The 18,125-nt window shown below is 40.7% G+C and overlaps 1 protein-coding gene across 3 annotated transcripts in view; it reads left to right on the forward strand.

Annotated features, from left to right (window-relative positions):
- The window catches only part of il1rapl1a (interleukin 1 receptor accessory protein-like 1a), a 211,702-nt gene that overhangs the window by 191,503 nt on the left and 2,074 nt on the right, over nt 1–18,125 (forward strand). For all 3 annotated transcript variants that reach the window (XM_088315637.1, XM_088315638.1, XM_088315639.1), the window contains exons 7-11: nt 3,952–4,084; nt 10,236–10,381; nt 13,136–13,282; nt 14,960–15,130; nt 15,785–15,829. In XM_088315637.1, the coding sequence (XP_088171763.1) occupies nt 3,952–4,084; nt 10,236–10,381; nt 13,136–13,282; nt 14,960–15,130; nt 15,785–15,829 (642 nt within the window). The remainder of the gene's footprint in view (nt 1–3,951; nt 4,085–10,235; nt 10,382–13,135; nt 13,283–14,959; nt 15,131–15,784; nt 15,830–18,125) is intronic.

Here is an 18,125-nt window from a genome sequence, read left to right on the forward strand (position 1 = left end):
ACAGTCAATTTTTTAGAATTCTTCAGTTATCTATAAAGTAATCTGTTTAAACCTAGCTGCTCAGTGTGACTAGTCTCCTAATTACTGCTCAGTCTTAACCTTTAACTGTCATAGCAGCCTGATGCCACACGATTATTTGTGTTTATTCTATCTTGTGTCAGTCATGATAGCAGCATTGCCTTAACATTTCAAAATTTCTCAATTTATTCACCTTTCTGTGTTACCTGACTGTGCCTTACTGGCCAGCTTTTTAGTCACTTGTAAAACAATTGGACAATTTTGGATACCGGCCATTATAGTGGCATTTCCTTCCTTCAGAAGATGAACAAAAAACATAAACCAAAGTGAATTACACATTGTGGGTTTAATCAAATCAGATAACTCTGAGAAGTCCGCTAGCTTAATGCTTAATGCTAACGCACATTGCAAAGCTCAATAGACGGGGAAACTAAACTAGAATGGTTGTGGCGGTAGTTTAATATGTACACCAGAAAAATATAGCATGCAGCTTACTGACCTAGTTACTTGTGAAATTCTTCTTCGTGTATTATTTGTTTGTTTTATACTGCCCCATAGTGGCCAACGTGTGCACACCTTAAGGAGAACAAAACCAATGAATGCGTAAACTGTTGAATTCTTTACATTCTTTTTAATTATGTTATCACTCTGTGTTAAATGTGTGTGTTTTTGTGCGACGGAACAGTTTAATAGCATTTCTATTCAATTCAATGTAGAAAGAAAATTTCAGCTTGGAGTGTTTTGAGTCAAAAGCATGGTCACGGAACCAAGTGTGATGGTGCACGGCCCTGGGTCCTCCCTGTGGAACACGAATGCATCCACAACTTCTGTTACAGCTCAGATACAACATCCTTGTTGGAAGTTGGAAATGTGTCCCGCTATGTACCAATGTTACAAAACAGTGAAAATAAGAAAAAGACAGAAAATTTTGGCAGTTGGGGAACTGCTACGGTTTGCTACTATTCCACTCCTTCTCTGACTCACGGTTCGGTTTCAGCTTCATCTTCCTACACAGCTCGACTGAAACGTCATTGGCTGGCTCTTCAGTCACAAACAGGTTGGGCTAACATGTCCGGTATTATGTAATGTGATCCTTCCATCCACTATCCAAACAGTTTATGGTTTATTTTATTTGGCTGAATTAATGCACAGGTTGCTTGAAAACATTTTAAAAGAAATTAATTAAATAAAAAATTAACTCAATGAAACTGAACAGTTTAAGTGTATCACAACATCACAATTCAATATGTGCATTTCCGGTGGTACGGCATCAAATCATCAAATTATCAAGTGTGAAAGGGATTCTCTGCCTGACTCAATGTGAGCAGGAAGAGGGTAAACAGAGCAGTTCAAATCAAACACTCAATATAGAATCTTGAACTGTTTCCCTACATTTTGTGAAAATTTTAGATCATTTCACCAAGACTTGTTCAAATTATTGTCTTGCAAGATGATGTTAAATTGTTTGGAACACTCTGTATTTTGAGTTTTGTCGTTGTGGCTTATTGGCCCATTCCCCACCCCACGCCATGCGAAAGTTTCTTGGAAATGTATTTTGCTAATTTTATGTACTCCTGCCAAATAAATGGTGATGAAAACATAACCTTGCTGTCAGAAGTAATGAACACCTCTTTGCGAGTGTCAATCAAATGTGAACGTTATTATCGTTCTGGTGGCAGAATTTGTGATTGGATCTGATGAGATTGTGCAAGTGTAGCGACAGTGAAACAGCGCCTCCTACCTGACACTTTGCCTCCTTTTTCATCTCAGATCACATGCCCTGGAGCCAGTCACTGCAACGTCTCTCCCCCCCTTCCTCTCCACCCTATCATGAATTATGAGCCTGCCTCAATCGTGTGTTGTTTACATGTGTGCTCCCTACTTGCAATGCATCTTGCGCAAAGGAGAAAAATAATTCACTATCGCTTCGCCTTTCACACGCACGCATCTCTCCACGACGATTAGCCGCTGCAGAAAAAAAACCCATTACCTTAATGTTATTGAATCGGTTTTTAAACGCCATATCAATCCCATTGTTCCCATATTAAGCACGTGTGTGAAGCCGACAAAAATGAATAATTCAGTCACTTCCACATACACACTGAATGCAGACTTTGGACCTCTGACCGAGCAGAAGCGGCAGCTCTAAATAAAATAATGTTATCGTCAGCCTCCCCTCACTTCCGATAGCCTCGTTTTCTCCCTCTCTTCCGACAGTAGATGTGCGGTCTCAGAGGGGCGCTTTGGGAAGCTGAGGAGTGCCCTCATGTGTTCATTACGCTTTGCACGCCATCATTTAAGTGTGCTTCTGTGTGCACTCTTCTCACTCAAGAATCTCGCACTCGGGCTTTGCCCTCAACAGTAATGTCATTCAGCTTTTGGTGTATTCGAGTGAGGCTGCGGCACACGTTAAATGGAAACTCGGACATGTGTGTTATGTTACCGTTATTATGTACAGTTATAAGTGGCCTTTATAAATACTTTATTCATGCTTATGTCAAGGAAGACCAAGTGGAGTACAGTTTTGGGATCCCTTTAGTGCACATGTGTCAAACTCGAGGCCCGGGGGCCAGGATGTGGCCCGCGACCTCATTTTATGTGGCCCGCGAAGGGAAAATCATCTGCTTCAACTTGCTGCTTCTAGCACATTTTCTTCACTTTTAACAACATTGAGATATGAGATATTGCCATTTATTACTGGCTTTTGATTTCAAAACTAGCTTTGTATCAATGTGTTGTGTGTAAGTGATAATGTAAGGTGATTTATATGAGTTCGCAGTCATAACGGCCCTCTGAAGGAAACCAGAACCACAATGCGGCCCGTTCACAAAAATGACTTTGACACCTCTGCTTTAGTGACTTATACAAAAATAGCTGATTTAAATGTTGAAATTGTTTCTTCCAGTGTTGTCCATGTTTAAGAGAATTTTCAGTTGTATTTAACTTTTAAGTACAATAAATACTTAAAACTTTAATTTACGTACAAATGTAATGACTATGCTACGGTGGCTGAGAAAGGTCAAAATTGCAAACGCCAAAGTGACCGAAACTCCCGCGGGATGAGAAAAGACCGGAATAGTGATAAAAGTAAAGTTGTTTGATTGTTGGAGCTTGTGTCACCGTTGCAATGTCAGAAATTATTCATGCTGTTTTTCAAATTGTTAATTTGTGATGTTGCCGTGGTTTGTCTGTGTGTATGACGAGTTCAACGTGTACGAGAGAACAGCTGTCACTTGCCAGCCAAATATTAGATGTTGCCAAAGTTGTGTTAATGTTGAGATAAATCAAGGCTCAGGCGGGTAAATTGCGGTTTTGATGAGCAAAGTTGGAAGAATAAGCGGAAGTAACACGTCTTCAAAAGACACGACGTCAGACGTTAATTTAGTTATCTCCTTTTTCATGGTTACAACACGGCTATGCTGGGACCAACAAGGACCAACCCGTTCCGTCATCATTACGCACATATTGCCCTCTCTTCTCCGTCTGCTTCTTTCCTTCTCACACACCACTCCCATCCAATTGGTTACAGAATTCTTAAAATTCCATGGATAATAATATTGTGTGGATGTAAGGGTTAACATTGTTAAAGTTTAACATTTCTTTTCCAGTTTTGCTTTTCTCATCTCACGGGAGTTTAGGTCACTTCTGTTGTGGCTATTGCAATTGTTGTGACCTTTCTCGGACACCGTACCATACTATTGCTCTTCGGTCTGTCACTTGTGAAGGGCTCGTTCTACCTATTAAAGGGACACTCTTACGAGTTTAACATTGGCGCTTATAAAATAGGTTTGTATGTAAAAATGGCATCAGTACTAAAATGCTCCCCCCATTCCATTTTATATTATTTGTCATGTAGGTTCGCCTGGATCTGCTGATCAAGGATGTGATATTATATTAGTTGAAGGCATGCCTAATTGTGGTGTTTTTTTGTAGGCGGCGCACTGAACCTGACATGCCGGGCGTTTTTTGGCTATAGCGGCGATGTCATCCCTCTCATCTACTGGATGAAGGGAGATAAATTCATCGAAGACTTGGACGAGGAGCGTGTGCAGGAGACCGAAATCAAGTAAGGAACTCAACTGGACTACTAATTTGACCTCTTAATTGCTAATGACATTAGCATAGTCTCGTGTAGTTAGCAAACTAATGTGCCCATTTTCCCGACAATGAAGTGCAAGCCGGAACGTTACCTGACATTAAGTTAAATTAGCAAACCAACACGTCTATTTGCTCAACAATTAATTCAGAGAGGTAGCATGAACCAACATTGAGTTAAATTAGTAAACTAACATGTCTGTTTTCTCAGCAAGTTGGAAAAGTTAGCTAAGATGAAGTCAAGCGAGCGAGGTGGCTGTAAAAGTTCAGTTAACTTCCAGCGTTAATAACATTATTGTAAAGTTCCGCAATTCGCAGTTAGTATTTACCGAACAATTCATTTGGAGAAAGTAACATCAATCGACAAGTTATATTAATGTAAATTAGCATCTTCATTGCGGTGCTTTAACCCTTCATGGAAAAAAATGGTGCAGCAACAACATGACAACACACTGACAATAAAACAGGACTGACATTCATATATCCTTTATCCTTTGCCTAGACCAGCTAATATTAGTGCCGTACTGATGAGCTGAAAGAAGCATTGAGGCGTTTTCATGAATCAAAGTCAAGTTCTAGGCAAGACACACCTGGCTACAATATGGTTGGCTGCCGCATCCAGGTTGGACTCGAGTCATAAAACAATCATCTTTGTCCTGCCTAGAATTCAAGTGGGACTCTTGATAATGCCTCAATGTACAGTATATCCACCTTCTGTGACCAAGGAAAACACACCAGAAGGAGCAACATTTAATCGATGCAAAATGACAACAACTTTTTAATTATTTTTAATTCCATTCAGTTATGTCGTTACTGGTTGGTTGTTTTTTTGTTTTTTTTTATAAAGTTCTATATTACGAAGTGCTATTTTTTATCTCATTAAAATATACTGGGCGCTGGAACGAATTATGGCATTTCAATTCATTTCAGAGTTTGATGATTTGAAGTGTGTGTGTGTGTGTGTTTAGTTATGAGTATGGTCACAGAACAAATTAATATTTCAAGTACTCTGGACTGAATAATTGAGTAGTTGTTAACCGACATAAAATTAGCACTCTGAAGTGTTGATTTTAGAAATAAATTGAAGAAATTACCTGAACTGAGCAAAATGTACCCAACAATTAAAGGAGTAACTGTCACAAAGCGTAAATTGAATTGACTATTTAACAGACAATTAAATAGGGGAAACGTTAACCAACAATGTGTTAAATTAGCAAACAAACATGTTGATTTTCCAGGACAATTAAGTACTGTTGGCCAACTGCAACACAAGCCATTCATCAATATCAGACTTTCTACTTTTGACATTAATATGTTAAGTTACATAATTAGCAGTTCGTATTCACCCAAAAATTAATATTTGGAGATGCTTAACTCTCATGAAGTTAAATTAGCGAACAAATATCTACTTACCTGGCAGTAACCTTGGAGAAGTTGGCCATTCAGCAATTATTTGTGTACCATTCATCAATATACAGTAAGCGGTTATGCTTATAATCTTAATGAGAAAAGCTGATCGCAAGAATTATCGTTTTCAAGCAACTGCTCTCATGTTTACGTAATGTTGCTTCCAAAGTAACCAAGAATGTTGATCCATCTAATATGAATCATGTACGTTTTCTTTTTTTCTTTCTTTTTTTTTAATATTTACATATTCCCAGCATTGTTGATCATGATCATGCAAGGCTGTAGTTATAAAGCTAAGTGTCCTAATGGGCTGTAGTACTGCCACCAAGAGGAATGGCATACACTCAGTGTAAAATTAATTTGCATGTTTCAGCCTATTGACTCCAAATTACTAAAACCCACAATTTTCCGGTGATGCATTCGCCTCATTCCGAGCAGCTGCTGGTCTGCATTTATTTTCCTGTAATGTGGCCTCAACTTGTTATTCATGAGTTAAAAGGAAGAAAATACCGTCGCGTAGCATGGCATATTAGCAGACTGATGTCAGTGTTGCCGCACCGCTACATTGATTATTTGTCGCAACCTTAACCGCAATCACCAGCAAGCGTTGTCACAAATCCAATACAGTGCAGGGAACTAACTGAATATATATATATGTGACAAAATTGCTATCTTGACGGCATTTTGAGCTGGATTAGTGCAGCGGTTGTTGGGAGCTAGACTAAGATATTGACGCTAGCTATGAACTAGCTCGATACAAAGAGGCTAGCTGTTTTGTGCATCATGATCTAAGATAGAGTTGGGTTGTTTTGCCTTACAAAAAATAGATGTTTAATTTTTTTTCCAGCAATTTAAAATTTATAGTACTTCAGTTTGACCCCCCAAAAAATAATATGAAGAGGGTTAATAAAATTATCAGTGTTTAACATATTTTTACATTTTTGTTGGTACTAAAAATATGAAAATGTTCCATTGCCTGTGCAGTTATATAAGATGTAATGATGGCCACAGCTTCACCTCAAATCAGTTTATTTCTGTTTCCTTCATTTCTAATGAGAAAAGCGCTGCAATATTGTCATCTTTTCTCACTAAGTGTTCTCCTTTGAGTCCATTTACATTGCTCGTTCTTTTGCCTCTTTGCCCAGTGAGTGTTGCTTAATGCGCTGTTTAAAAGGACATTGAAAGCGCAGCGCCCCAAAAAAAAAAAAAAAAGCCTCACTACCTCTCTAAGATGTCCAAAATGAGCTCAATTCCAATGCGTCTTCCTCACGCGTGATAGAACACATTTTAAAACAAGTCCATTCGGCGCTCGGCGTGCATGTTTGCCATTAGGGCTGTTTGGAGCGGCTGCAGCTTTGGGGGAGACAGCCCCTGTCAGATGGTTAACAACCACCATTTTTCACACCGCCACCACTTGTGCTATCTCTCTCTGTGCACCCTCCTCCAGCGGCACACAGATGGGCGAGGGAGAATGAGAGATTGAACAGAGGGTGAGGGTATCCGAGACCTATCCGGGATGAGTTTGTGCGGCAATAAGCATATGCAAGGGAAATAAATCTCCTTTTAAGTGACCCTCTCCCACTCAAGGATTCCCCCAAATGCACAGTAATATTCCTCGAGGTGGATCAATAAAGTATTTGATCAATCGCCTTGCGTTACCCATGCTGCTACCGTAGGCTTTTTCCCCATCCAGCCAAGGCCTCGAGTTTACTCCCATAAAGTCATCCCACGATATGGCATGTGCACTTAACAGAAGGGATGGAAGCATCTCCACGTGAACAAATCTGCACTCGTCCTACAGCCAACTTGACCCTGGCACACACACACACACACCTTGGCCCTCATTACAAATGCATCGAACTTGCGCTTTTAGCGCAACAGCTCACTTCTGCCGTTTATATACACCCGACCGACTCTCTAACTTATTGATCCAGGCGAGCTCATTTCTGCAGCCAGGCCATCAATTCTCATTTGCGCAAGCCCGGGACACGGCCACCGTCGCTGTCATAACACAGATGAATGGACATTAGCATATCGTGCAGGGGATTAATATACAGTATTAGCAAAAGAAAATCCTATGCCGCATTTTTGAGAAGGTGATCAATATGCCGCTGACCCAATTCGGATGGTGTTTTGCGGGCATATTTCATGGGCGCAATAATAAATGGAATGAGTCTGAAATTAATCACTTAAGCAGCAAACACAGACTTCACTAATGAGGAAGTAACAGAACGCTAATACGCCCGCAGCAGCCACTGAATCAATGCACTCATTTGTACCTCTCCATGAACTGCACTTCACACACTTTTTCCGAACGTTTACGCGCAATTAGAAGTCTGATGCACTGACTTAAGGCCAGCTTAATATCCGGTATACCTGCACAATATAAGGACATCAGTAGAACAAAAATCTTGCTTAGTTTTGATTGACAAAATCAGCGAGTTGTTATTTGTTCAAATAACAATATATTATCGTGATTTCAGTTTGCAGTAATACATTACAATAAATAAAATTGTATCGCATTGTATAATACTGAGATTACACCTTATCCAGATCCATAAACAAATATAGGTCATTTTTTGGGGGCGATTAGATTTAGTGTAATCTGGCAAACCCCCATTTATCCATTAATTAGTTAGTTAGTGTAGGCTATCCATTATAGCGTATTTTGGTTACTTAAAACGGCAAACGCAAACGAGTACAGTATAAAATGAATACAGTATTTATTTTTTTAAAAATGGAGCACGAAAGCGTCACATTGGCATCTTGCACCTTCGTCTCTCCTGTGTCTGCCGATGACCATTGTCATCAGGTGCGAGTAGAGTATGCATGCCGTCTTCCCCTTAAGCCTCCACGACAAAAATAGAGAGTCGCGTTATAATTTGCGTGCGTAACTTGCTTCTGAAAATGTAGATAGCATTAGCTAATACTAGCTAGCATTAGCTTGCCAGGTTAACTGGTGAATATTGGGCAGCTCATTTTAACACTTTATGGTCAGGGGCTTTGATGGCATACTATGTTTGATTCGCAAATGTTTGCTAACATTAGCTTGCCATGTCAGCTTGTAAATATCAGCAAGAATTCATGTTTTTTCTGTTAGAGAACGAGATATAGTGGGCCAAACGCAAACCTTTATTTTGAAATTGAAAAGCTAGCCAGCATCGAGCTACGGAGCATAAGCGTCACAGTGTGAGAAGACGCCCCTGTTCTGTCAAGATGGCCTACCCGTGCAGAACTTCCTTGTCAGCAAAGTACTACTGTGTGCTTTCAGATTGATTTGTTTTTGATTGAATTAAAAAAAAAACTGTATTCTAATTAAATTGCTTTTATTGGATTTATTCAGTTAATTTAAACACACGGATATCTATGGAATTCACAAGTCTCATGAAAACTCCACTTCAGGACACTCTCAGAATTCTGAGTCTGCATCTTTCCAAATTTCAAATTTCCAGGTTGCATACGGTTGGTGTGTCATAATTCGTGATGGGAGAATCGACCTAACTTGAAAGCACCCAAAACAGGTGTGCAAAATAATGTGACTCAAGCACAAACGGGAGACTAAGGCCCTTGGTGCGCAGGTGGCCCGAACAATATGAAACCGTTGGCGTTGCAGTTCATCTGTATCTGTCGCATTGTACTCTCAACTTTGCCTTCTCTCCTCCATTCGCGATCTTCGCCGTCTTATGATAGTGAGCCAATGAGCAGTGCCTGCTGGTGAACTAAGAGTCTTCAAAGTACCCCAGAATCCCTCGAAGAGAAGCTGGTGACATGAATTATTCCTGCTTTTCTACAACAAACCGGACGTACAAATATCACGAGTCCGTGACACACTTTCAATTACTGATGCCAAACCGGCACAGCTCGCCATCCTTATGCGCATTTTATCGGCTTGAAGGCTACAGAGCGAGGGAGAGCCAGTTGAGGGCTGCTGGAGTCATTATCCCCACCTACACACTCACATACTTGCATACACACATACACAGCCTTCTTCTCAGCCTCTTTAACACATCCAGCCAATGACGCATGGATGCCTCACTCAGCTCAGCCGACGCTCGCGCTCAAACACGCGGGATGTCTTTCTCTTTTGCACTTAGCCTTTGTGCAGAGGGTGCTTTCAAAGTGAGCTAAGTAGAAGTGTTCGTGCTGGTGGGGAGGAGACCACGATATCCCGATTCTCCCCTCCATCAGACTCAACCAGCCCGACCGGGGACGCTCATTTACTTTATGGAATATTACCTCCTCTCCGCTCGCCGTTACCATGGCAGCTGCTATAAAAAGATTTTCTTCTCATCGCCATTATTTGATTCCCTCCCCTCCCTCCATGGCGCGTGGTCTTGAGGAATAACCCTTATTGATTTTCATATCTCATATGTTTTGAGTGCAGGCAAAGAAATTAACATGTTGTGACGTTATGACAGTGAAGGGGCCATTACATGCAGGTGCTTTTTTTTTTTTTTGTCCGAGAAAGCCTTCCTGAAATGTAAAGGGAATCAACGTAATGTATAGTATATGTTACAAAGTGTTTTTTTTTTTCATGAAAAGAGTTGTCAAACTTAATTACCTTTGCGGCAGTGGACGGTTGACTTGCGGGGAGTTAAAAATAATTTGCAGAAAACTCGCAGCATAGTGTATGAATGTTTCGCCTATACACGAAAGTGGAACTATTTAAAGAACAGTTTTTTTTTTTGCAAATTTCCTCTCCTTTTGTCTTACAGGATAGTCAAGGAGCACTTGGGTGAGCAGGAAGTCGCCATTTCCCTTACCATCGATTCACTGGAGGAAGAGGATCTGGGAAATTATTCCTGTTATGTGGAGAATGGCAACGGCCGTCGCCAGGCGACCATTCAGCTTTTCAGGAAGGGTGAGGACGCAAAATTCATAATGACTGTCGTGCACTTTTTGAATCTCGTTCCAGACTATATGTCAAGGTTGAGAAATGCTTTTATTGCTCTTTGTCTGGGAGCAGTGTAACAGCCAATTCCAAATCTTCATTAAAGCCACCTGATGAATTATTTAACGTCAGACCAAACTAATAAATCTAATGGAAATGCGTATCATTTTTACGTATTTATTGTAAGAGTCCTCCAAATGTTTTCGATTGAATAATCATCTTTTTGGAGGTCCTGTATTTTGACCACCAAAAACACGATTACCAGATTTATTTATTTTATACTGCTGTGATTTGGAGGATTTTTCTTTTTCTTGCAGACTTTCCAACATTCTTGTTGCATTTTATGGCCTATTTTGTACTATTACAATTTTTTGACAGAAATTGACAACATTATATTGTTCATGACATTTTATATTCTGACTTATCTCCTAACTTCATGTAACTCCTGTTCTTCCTCATAATTTTACAATTTTAGTTATTTTCACTGTGGTAGTATTCCAACTTTTTTCACACAATTCTATTCATTTTTTTTTCTTATAGCATGACTATTTTCGTTTTTCCTCACAACTTTTTCAGCTCTTTTCTCTGAATTGTACTTACGAGAGGGACGGCTGCGCCACTGTGAGAGTGGTCTTGGCCTCGCCCCCATCGCTGTGCCGCCCTGTAGGATGAGTTTAAAAAAGTCTTTTAAACTTTCTGCCAACTAGCTTGTCACCGTGCCAGACACATCACCAAGACACTCCTAGTTTAGTATCTTGTCTTCTTGTCTCCCTGCTGTTATCAAAGTCACTGTGAGAAGTTTTTGAAGACAACAATTCTGTTTGAGTTGGTCACTGCACATCAACAGCTCACAATAGTGTGTGTGCAACAACAGCAGTAAAGAGAAGATGTCCTTAGAATGATTGGAAGAAAGTCCAATACTCGCTCTCATTCTCTCACTCTGCTCACTCACTTTACATTCTGATGTTTATTTCATGCTCTCCCAACCCTCCCTCGATGCAACGCTGCAAACCTTTTCCAGCTGTCTCATGCACATTTCTGCCTCAAATCATCATCGTGATGATCTTAGAGAGCTAGTTTGACGTGTGATGTGGCAGAATTTCAACAAAGTCTATTCCATGACACTGCAGCACCTTTAAAAGAAATATAAAATTAAAATACCGGACCATAATGGAATTGGAAATAATTTGACCTTTATTGAACTGACGTTATTAGACATTTATAGCAGAAAGTTAAATATATTTCAAATAAAAATTGGTATACAATTGTTGTTTTTTTTTATGTAGTTATAATATGAGGTACATTTCTGCAATTCTATGAAAATGACCACAAAATATTGTGAGAAAAATGCAATAATTCCATTAGGATGCAATTCTATGAGTGTGCAAGACATTCTTACTGGTCAACAAGTGTAAAGAGAAATTAAACATTTTCATAAACTAATAAAATACTCATCAGCAAATTATTATGTCTTCAGTCATGCCAGAATTCAGACACCACTGGAGTCTAAATCACTTTCTACTCCCACACATGCGCCAATTCCAAAGCCAATTGTACAACTTTGGGTTCATGTGCCTTCACAGCTTGTTCTCAAACCTAGCACAATGTCTAAAATAGAATTAGTTTAAGAATGGACCTTAATATTTGCTAATGCAATGCACGCATGCGGTTCCAATGGCAGCAGTTTGGGGCCTTGCTGACAGAGATTTAAAGCGCAGCGGTTCTTTAGCGGAGGGAAGCAGGTAAATGCTGCTTTAATTCACAACATAAGTCATCCCTCCCCATGCTAACCCACTGGGGAGATTGGGAGGAGATAATAGAGAAGAGAAATGAGCAGAGAAATGCTGCAAGGGGGTGGAGTAGTGTGCATGAGGTGAGGGGGGTTCATTATAAGCGGCAAAGACAGAAGGGACGTTGGTGCGATGAGTAAAGCCAGTGGTCTCGTTTTTTAAAATGCCTTTTCATGAGTCTCGGCGTGGAAGGCATCCAAAGTGCAATGCTGTTTCATTGCTGCACCGCGCCAACCAAATGAATCCACTTTCTGCTCATCTCCTTCTATTTGTCTTCCTCCCCCGTGCACCGTCATCTCTCCCAAACCTCTTGTGTCTGCCCGCCGATGATGGATGCCGCCTCGCTGAGAGCTTAGTTTCCCCCGATACCGATGATGGTTCAGTCCGGAGAGTGTATATGTAACCAAGTGGGTGACTCTGGCATATTCGTAAGAGGGAGACCCAGAAGCAGAATATTTCTTAGAACATGCGTGTACAAACCACGGCCCGCGGGCCACATGCGGTCCGTTAAACGTTTTAATCCGGCCCGCCGAACTTGAAAAAAATTCAATTAATAAATCTTGTTAATGTTTTATTTTCGAAATACTGTGGCTTTTCAAAGACATGTAAGTTCTTATAATGCTTTTGTTCACTTTCATTTAAAATTAAATGTATTTTTTTTTTTTCTCCGATGAGCTGAGGTTACCAAAACACTCCATCCATCTGCTCCAGGTTCGGCCCCTCTGTCAGATTTTAGAACCTATTGTGGCCCGCCAATCAAAATGTTTCCCCTGTGTTGGAAGAAAATGTTCACTTCTTCTTTACAATTGTACGACTGGATTCCTGAACATGACTATGGATTGTGACACAAGCTTCAGTTTGATGCGACCTCGACTGACATTTTTGGGGGCCTTGTGTGTGTGTGTGTGTGTGTGTTTGTGTGTGTCATCCTCAGCAGAGCTCATGTACACGGTAGAGCTGGCCGGGGGGCTCGGGGCCATCCTGCTGCTGCTCATCTTCCTCATCTCGCTGTACAAATGCTACAGGATTGAGCTCATGCTCTTCTATCGGAGGCACTTTGGCAGTGAGGACCTGGACGGAGGTAAACATCATCTCTTTGTGTTCCTGGAAGTGAGGTTAAGTCAGTGGTGAAGTGTCAGGGCCAGCAAGGCAGAAGTACTGACTCACATTTACAACCTGAAATCTAATATTAAATCAAAGTCGAAGAATTGGATTCCGTTGGGTAAGTTTCCAGCTATTTAATATTCAGCTCGCCGCTGATCATTCAAAAATGCCGAGCGGAGCATCACAATGTGAACTTTTTGTTTCTTCAGCAGAATATTCTCACTTTTAGAATCGTCTTTTTGAAAATGGCGTCCTTTTCAACGTTCTGTCAAGCTCATTAATAATGGATGCGACATTGTTTTGCCGTCAAAAAAAACTTTTGCATGATTAAGTCATATCGTCAGGGCGGCGCTGGTGCAAGCTGTTTTGATTCCCACAACTTTGCTAGGTGGTTAATTTGCAAGGTTGGTTGCTAATTTGAGATGGAGTGTTTGATGTTGCCGTCCTAGTGAGCACAGGCAGCCCGGCATGGCCTTCCTTCGCTGTCGTTTCAAAGCTGCATGTGCTCCTCAAAGAGTTTGTGAAAAAGCCCCTCTTTCCTTTTTGGTTGGCCCATATTCCAGCTTCCGCAGAGATTAATGACTAGGACTTACTGAACATGTCACAACTAATACTTTGTTCCAGTCGTCTATTTTCTGCCTGTTCACTTCTTTCCACCGAGGGAAATCATTTTGAGGTGGTTCAGCATCCACTCCACCAATTTATTTCTCGATCACCACTGTAGTGTGGGCATCGTGAAGTTGTCGGTACTCCAAGTTTACATTAAGAGCTTAATTCTGTGTGCTACCCTCGCCATGGCAGCTGTTGTCATTTCCATACCAGTGACGTGCTGTGAGGTTCAAGGCTAGTGAGGCACCGACAGTCGAGTCAGATGAACAAATTCACCCACAGTCTGGTTCATGCACGGTTTGCACATGCATGATAGTTAACAAATAATAAAATTAAACCTGCAATCAACCAAATTTAATATGAAACACAAAAATCTTAAATGTGTCTCAAAAAATTATATTGGAGATGTGAAGAAAGACAGAAATATAAGCCTCCTCAACCAGTCCGTGAGGGATTGCGTAATTTGAGATTGCGCAGGGTCAGCAGTTTTGACGATGAAATCAATACAAAGCACACACCAAAGAACTAAAAGTGAAAATAATTTCAATGAATCATTGTTTTGTTTTTTTTGTTTTTTCACAGTCCATCAAGCTTGGGAATTTTCAAAAAATGTCATTTTTGTCTGTGTTTTGGCGCACAAAGCAAACATTTTCTTTGAGCAAGGTAAAACTGATTGCTGGAAAAACTCAAGTTGATGAAATGGGTTGATTTTTAGTTTTTATGGTGGGGACAGAAAACTGCCAGGGGTGATCAGATATCCACTAAAAGGGTCCCTAAAATAAGTTTTGTTCACAAAAACAATGGACTAGAGTGTGTGGTCGGGGTTGTTTGGGACAGAAATATGATCATTGACATTTGCCCTTGTTGTTCTTGTGCCTCGAATGATTTTCTTCGACGACACTGGTGTGACACACTTGACAACCTGAATTATTTTTTCGGGGGTCAAAACTGATTTTTTTTTAATTCCGGCAGCAGCAAAATCTTGGAATCCACTTTTAGGGCTGTGGGAATTAATTGATTATAAAAGACTCTCCTCGGTTTTCAGAAAACAAGGACTACGATGCCTACCTGTCCTACACCAAAGTCGACCCCGACCAGTGGAGTCAGGAGACTCGAGAGGAGGAACGCTTTGCTCTGGAGATTCTCCCTGACGTGCTGGAAAAGCATTACGGCTACAAACTTTTCATCCCCGACCGCGACCTCATTCCAACTGGAAGTAAGCACCGAGTTGCCACACATTTTCACGTCGAGTCTTTTTGTGTCTTTTGTGTTTTCGTCTCGTGTTTTGTGGACATTTGTTCTTCAAGACTTTAGAGCGCACTCGCTTCTCCTGGAATGTTTATTGTATAGTGTAAAATATAGTGCACACGGGGAGCTGATGTAATGAACACATTTCTCATCTCGCGGGTCTGGCCGCATGCATTTTTAAACCACTGAAAATTCCGTCTGAACAAATTCTCATGCATGCTAACTGTGCTTGGGAGGCTGTCTGAGGCGCTAGTACATAGCGTGCTCTAGTTACAAGCGATGCAGGGTGTTTGTACTGTCGGCTTCGTGCGGAACAGATGAAACGCAAACACGTCCTGCTCGGACCATACAGAATTAAACATCAGTGGGAAATGTGTCGAAGGCTCCGAGCCGTTGCTGACTGCGCTGCCTCTTTGCTTTTAATCAAAGCAAATTTGCCGCCGGCGTAAGCGCCTGACACAATCATCGTGGATGAATGTCCAATCGGGAGGCTCGTGATTGAATCAAATATGAAATGAAAGATCAATGAGAGCACATGAGGCCACTTTGGCGAAGGCTGTTGTGTTGAGTATGTTCTTGTGTTGTGTGTTCTTGACCTGAATGTCAACATGTTTATGTTTAGGTCTCACCACTGAGCATTACCAGGATGACACGCGACTCTTTGGAGGTACTTTGCCCTGAATCTTTTTGACATGCTATCCCAATCATCAAGTTCAGATCCTCACAGGACGATATGAATAGACGCATCGAGAACCCTCATACCGATTTTTTTAGCATCTTAACCAATTTTTAAAAGATGTCTAGCGTAGGCAGAAAAGGTCATCCAGTCTGCCAGAAAGTAAAATGCAAGCTAGTAGTAGTAGGAAAGAAAAAATAAATACGTAGGCTTAGTCATTGTAAATAAATAAATAAATAAATAAATAAAACATTTTAAATTGGGCAATTCCACTATTTGAAGTTTTGCTATTGAGAACATTGGCTTTCCTGTATTTCACAAGAAAAATTCAGAGTTTACCGAATGGTTGTCCCTTTTATATGGGACTCCAACTTGAAGGTTTTTTGTGATCGTAAACACTGAACTGGTTTAACATTTACGATAGTCAGGAGGAAAAATCATTCTTAACACACAATGCACCGCAGGAAAATTGCTCAGGATACTTTTTTTTCGAGATAGGTAAACTTTGGGCCTATCCTGACTTAGATCAAAAGGTCAAGGGTCAAATCGGGCGCGACTATTAGTATGTGTGTACCCGGTTTTATCTTTTATCTTATTCGAGCACCTCTGGTCATTTCTAGTTTAGCTTTGTCTGTGAAGCCTTCCTTTTTCTCCTAACGCCCCACAGTGTTCGCCACAACCCACCCCCACTTGAAACTGGTAACACAGACCGAAAAAACACAGTCACATGTAGTCCCCTCCTTATAAGCCACACAAAATCGAACCTCTCAGGTTGGACACAATTATTGCCAAAATGCTGGACAAAGCGATTGCTTCATATTTCAAATCCAACATTCAATCTCCTTTGATGGTGGCGGTTATGTTCCAGACCCACGCGTGGGAAGTGAAAATCAGTGATATGGTCTGACCGTTGTAAAAACTTTTTTTTTTTTAAACTTTTGAAAATATTTTCAAAATTCATATTAATGCAAAAAGATTTTAAAACCCATATAAATGATCAGTTTAAACCATTAAAAAGGTATTGCGCAATAGAGAAGACGAGAAGTTCCAGAACAAAATCAATCGGACAGGGGATCAATGTATATCTTTTTTTTTTTTTTGCCCATGTTAATCACTGTCACTAGTAAGCAGGCAAGATTTATTCGTTTTGAACTCCATGTTTATATTTTTCTCTATATTTTGGCAAAATGACATTTTAGAGGTTCCGCTATACAAAAAAATTGTTGTGTAAACCTCTATTTAATTTAATAAAAGTTTTTATCAACTTCCTTTTTACACTTTACTGTACTTTTGCCTGCCGCTAAGCTACAGTCCCCTAGTCCAGTAAAAGAAAAATCATGCTTCTATGCCAAAACCTTAAAAAAAGACCATGGCTCTGATTTATGGATCCAAACTTGGATCTGATTGGTCGCAACAGAGCGGGCAGTAAATTGAAGCCTATACAATACAACCTTCAAGCTCCAGGCATCTTGGGTGGGTTATCTGTAGGATAATTGGTCCCTCAGCTCCCGTCATCTTACATTAGGTATTGTTTCATTGGAATTGAACAATACAGGGGTCCCTTTTTTTTTTTTTTTTTTTTTGGACAGACTTTCGTTTGTACCGTCATGACATAATTTGCACTTAAGATGGAATTTATTTTGGTCTATCGCTACCGTTTACTAAGGTGGTATAATTACAGTTTGTTGAAAAAAAATTGTCACCACAGTAGTAATAAAGCAATAGGGTTCTTCTTTCCACACAACTTGTAGAGGGTTCGGAGATCAATGAAGGACTGCCACTTCCTACAAGTAGAGCCCTCTCTTGAGATTAAATATAGTAATGTGATGCTGAGTATTGACAAGAACAAGCCATCCGCTTAACACTGAACTCCGCCTTCCTGGCGAAACATTCGGCGTGTTTGGTCACACAGCTGTTGCGGTTTGGCGCATTCAGATAATCAAATGCTTAACGTCTGGGACACTGGCGGTCGCGTTTGTGGGCGGTGAGTCACACTCTGGTTGCCTTTTCCTGATCCTGGCAGAGTTCTGCCTCCAATACTGCAGTAATCGCAGAGACAGTGGCGGTTCTACGAGGCTTTACCTGGGGTGGCAGAAGGGATGGCAGGAGGGTCACTTGGTGGGGCAGAGGTTATTCCAATCCTACATACACACACGCACACTCTTCCTTGACACACAAAGATCTAAGTTCAGATGCCATTTCAACCGACTTCCTTGGCAGTTGGCACCTTACTTCGCTATTTAGAAAGAGCTTTGGCGGCATCTGAGGGTCTTTCAGAATGAGTGCA

The sequence above is a fragment of the Idiotropiscis lumnitzeri genome, chromosome 14 (assembly GCF_059441095.1).
Source record: "Idiotropiscis lumnitzeri isolate Australia: NSW breed Sydney's pygmy pipehorse chromosome 14, RoL_Ilum_1.0, whole genome shotgun sequence".
NCBI classification, from domain to species: domain Eukaryota; kingdom Metazoa; phylum Chordata; class Actinopteri; order Syngnathiformes; family Syngnathidae; genus Idiotropiscis; species Idiotropiscis lumnitzeri.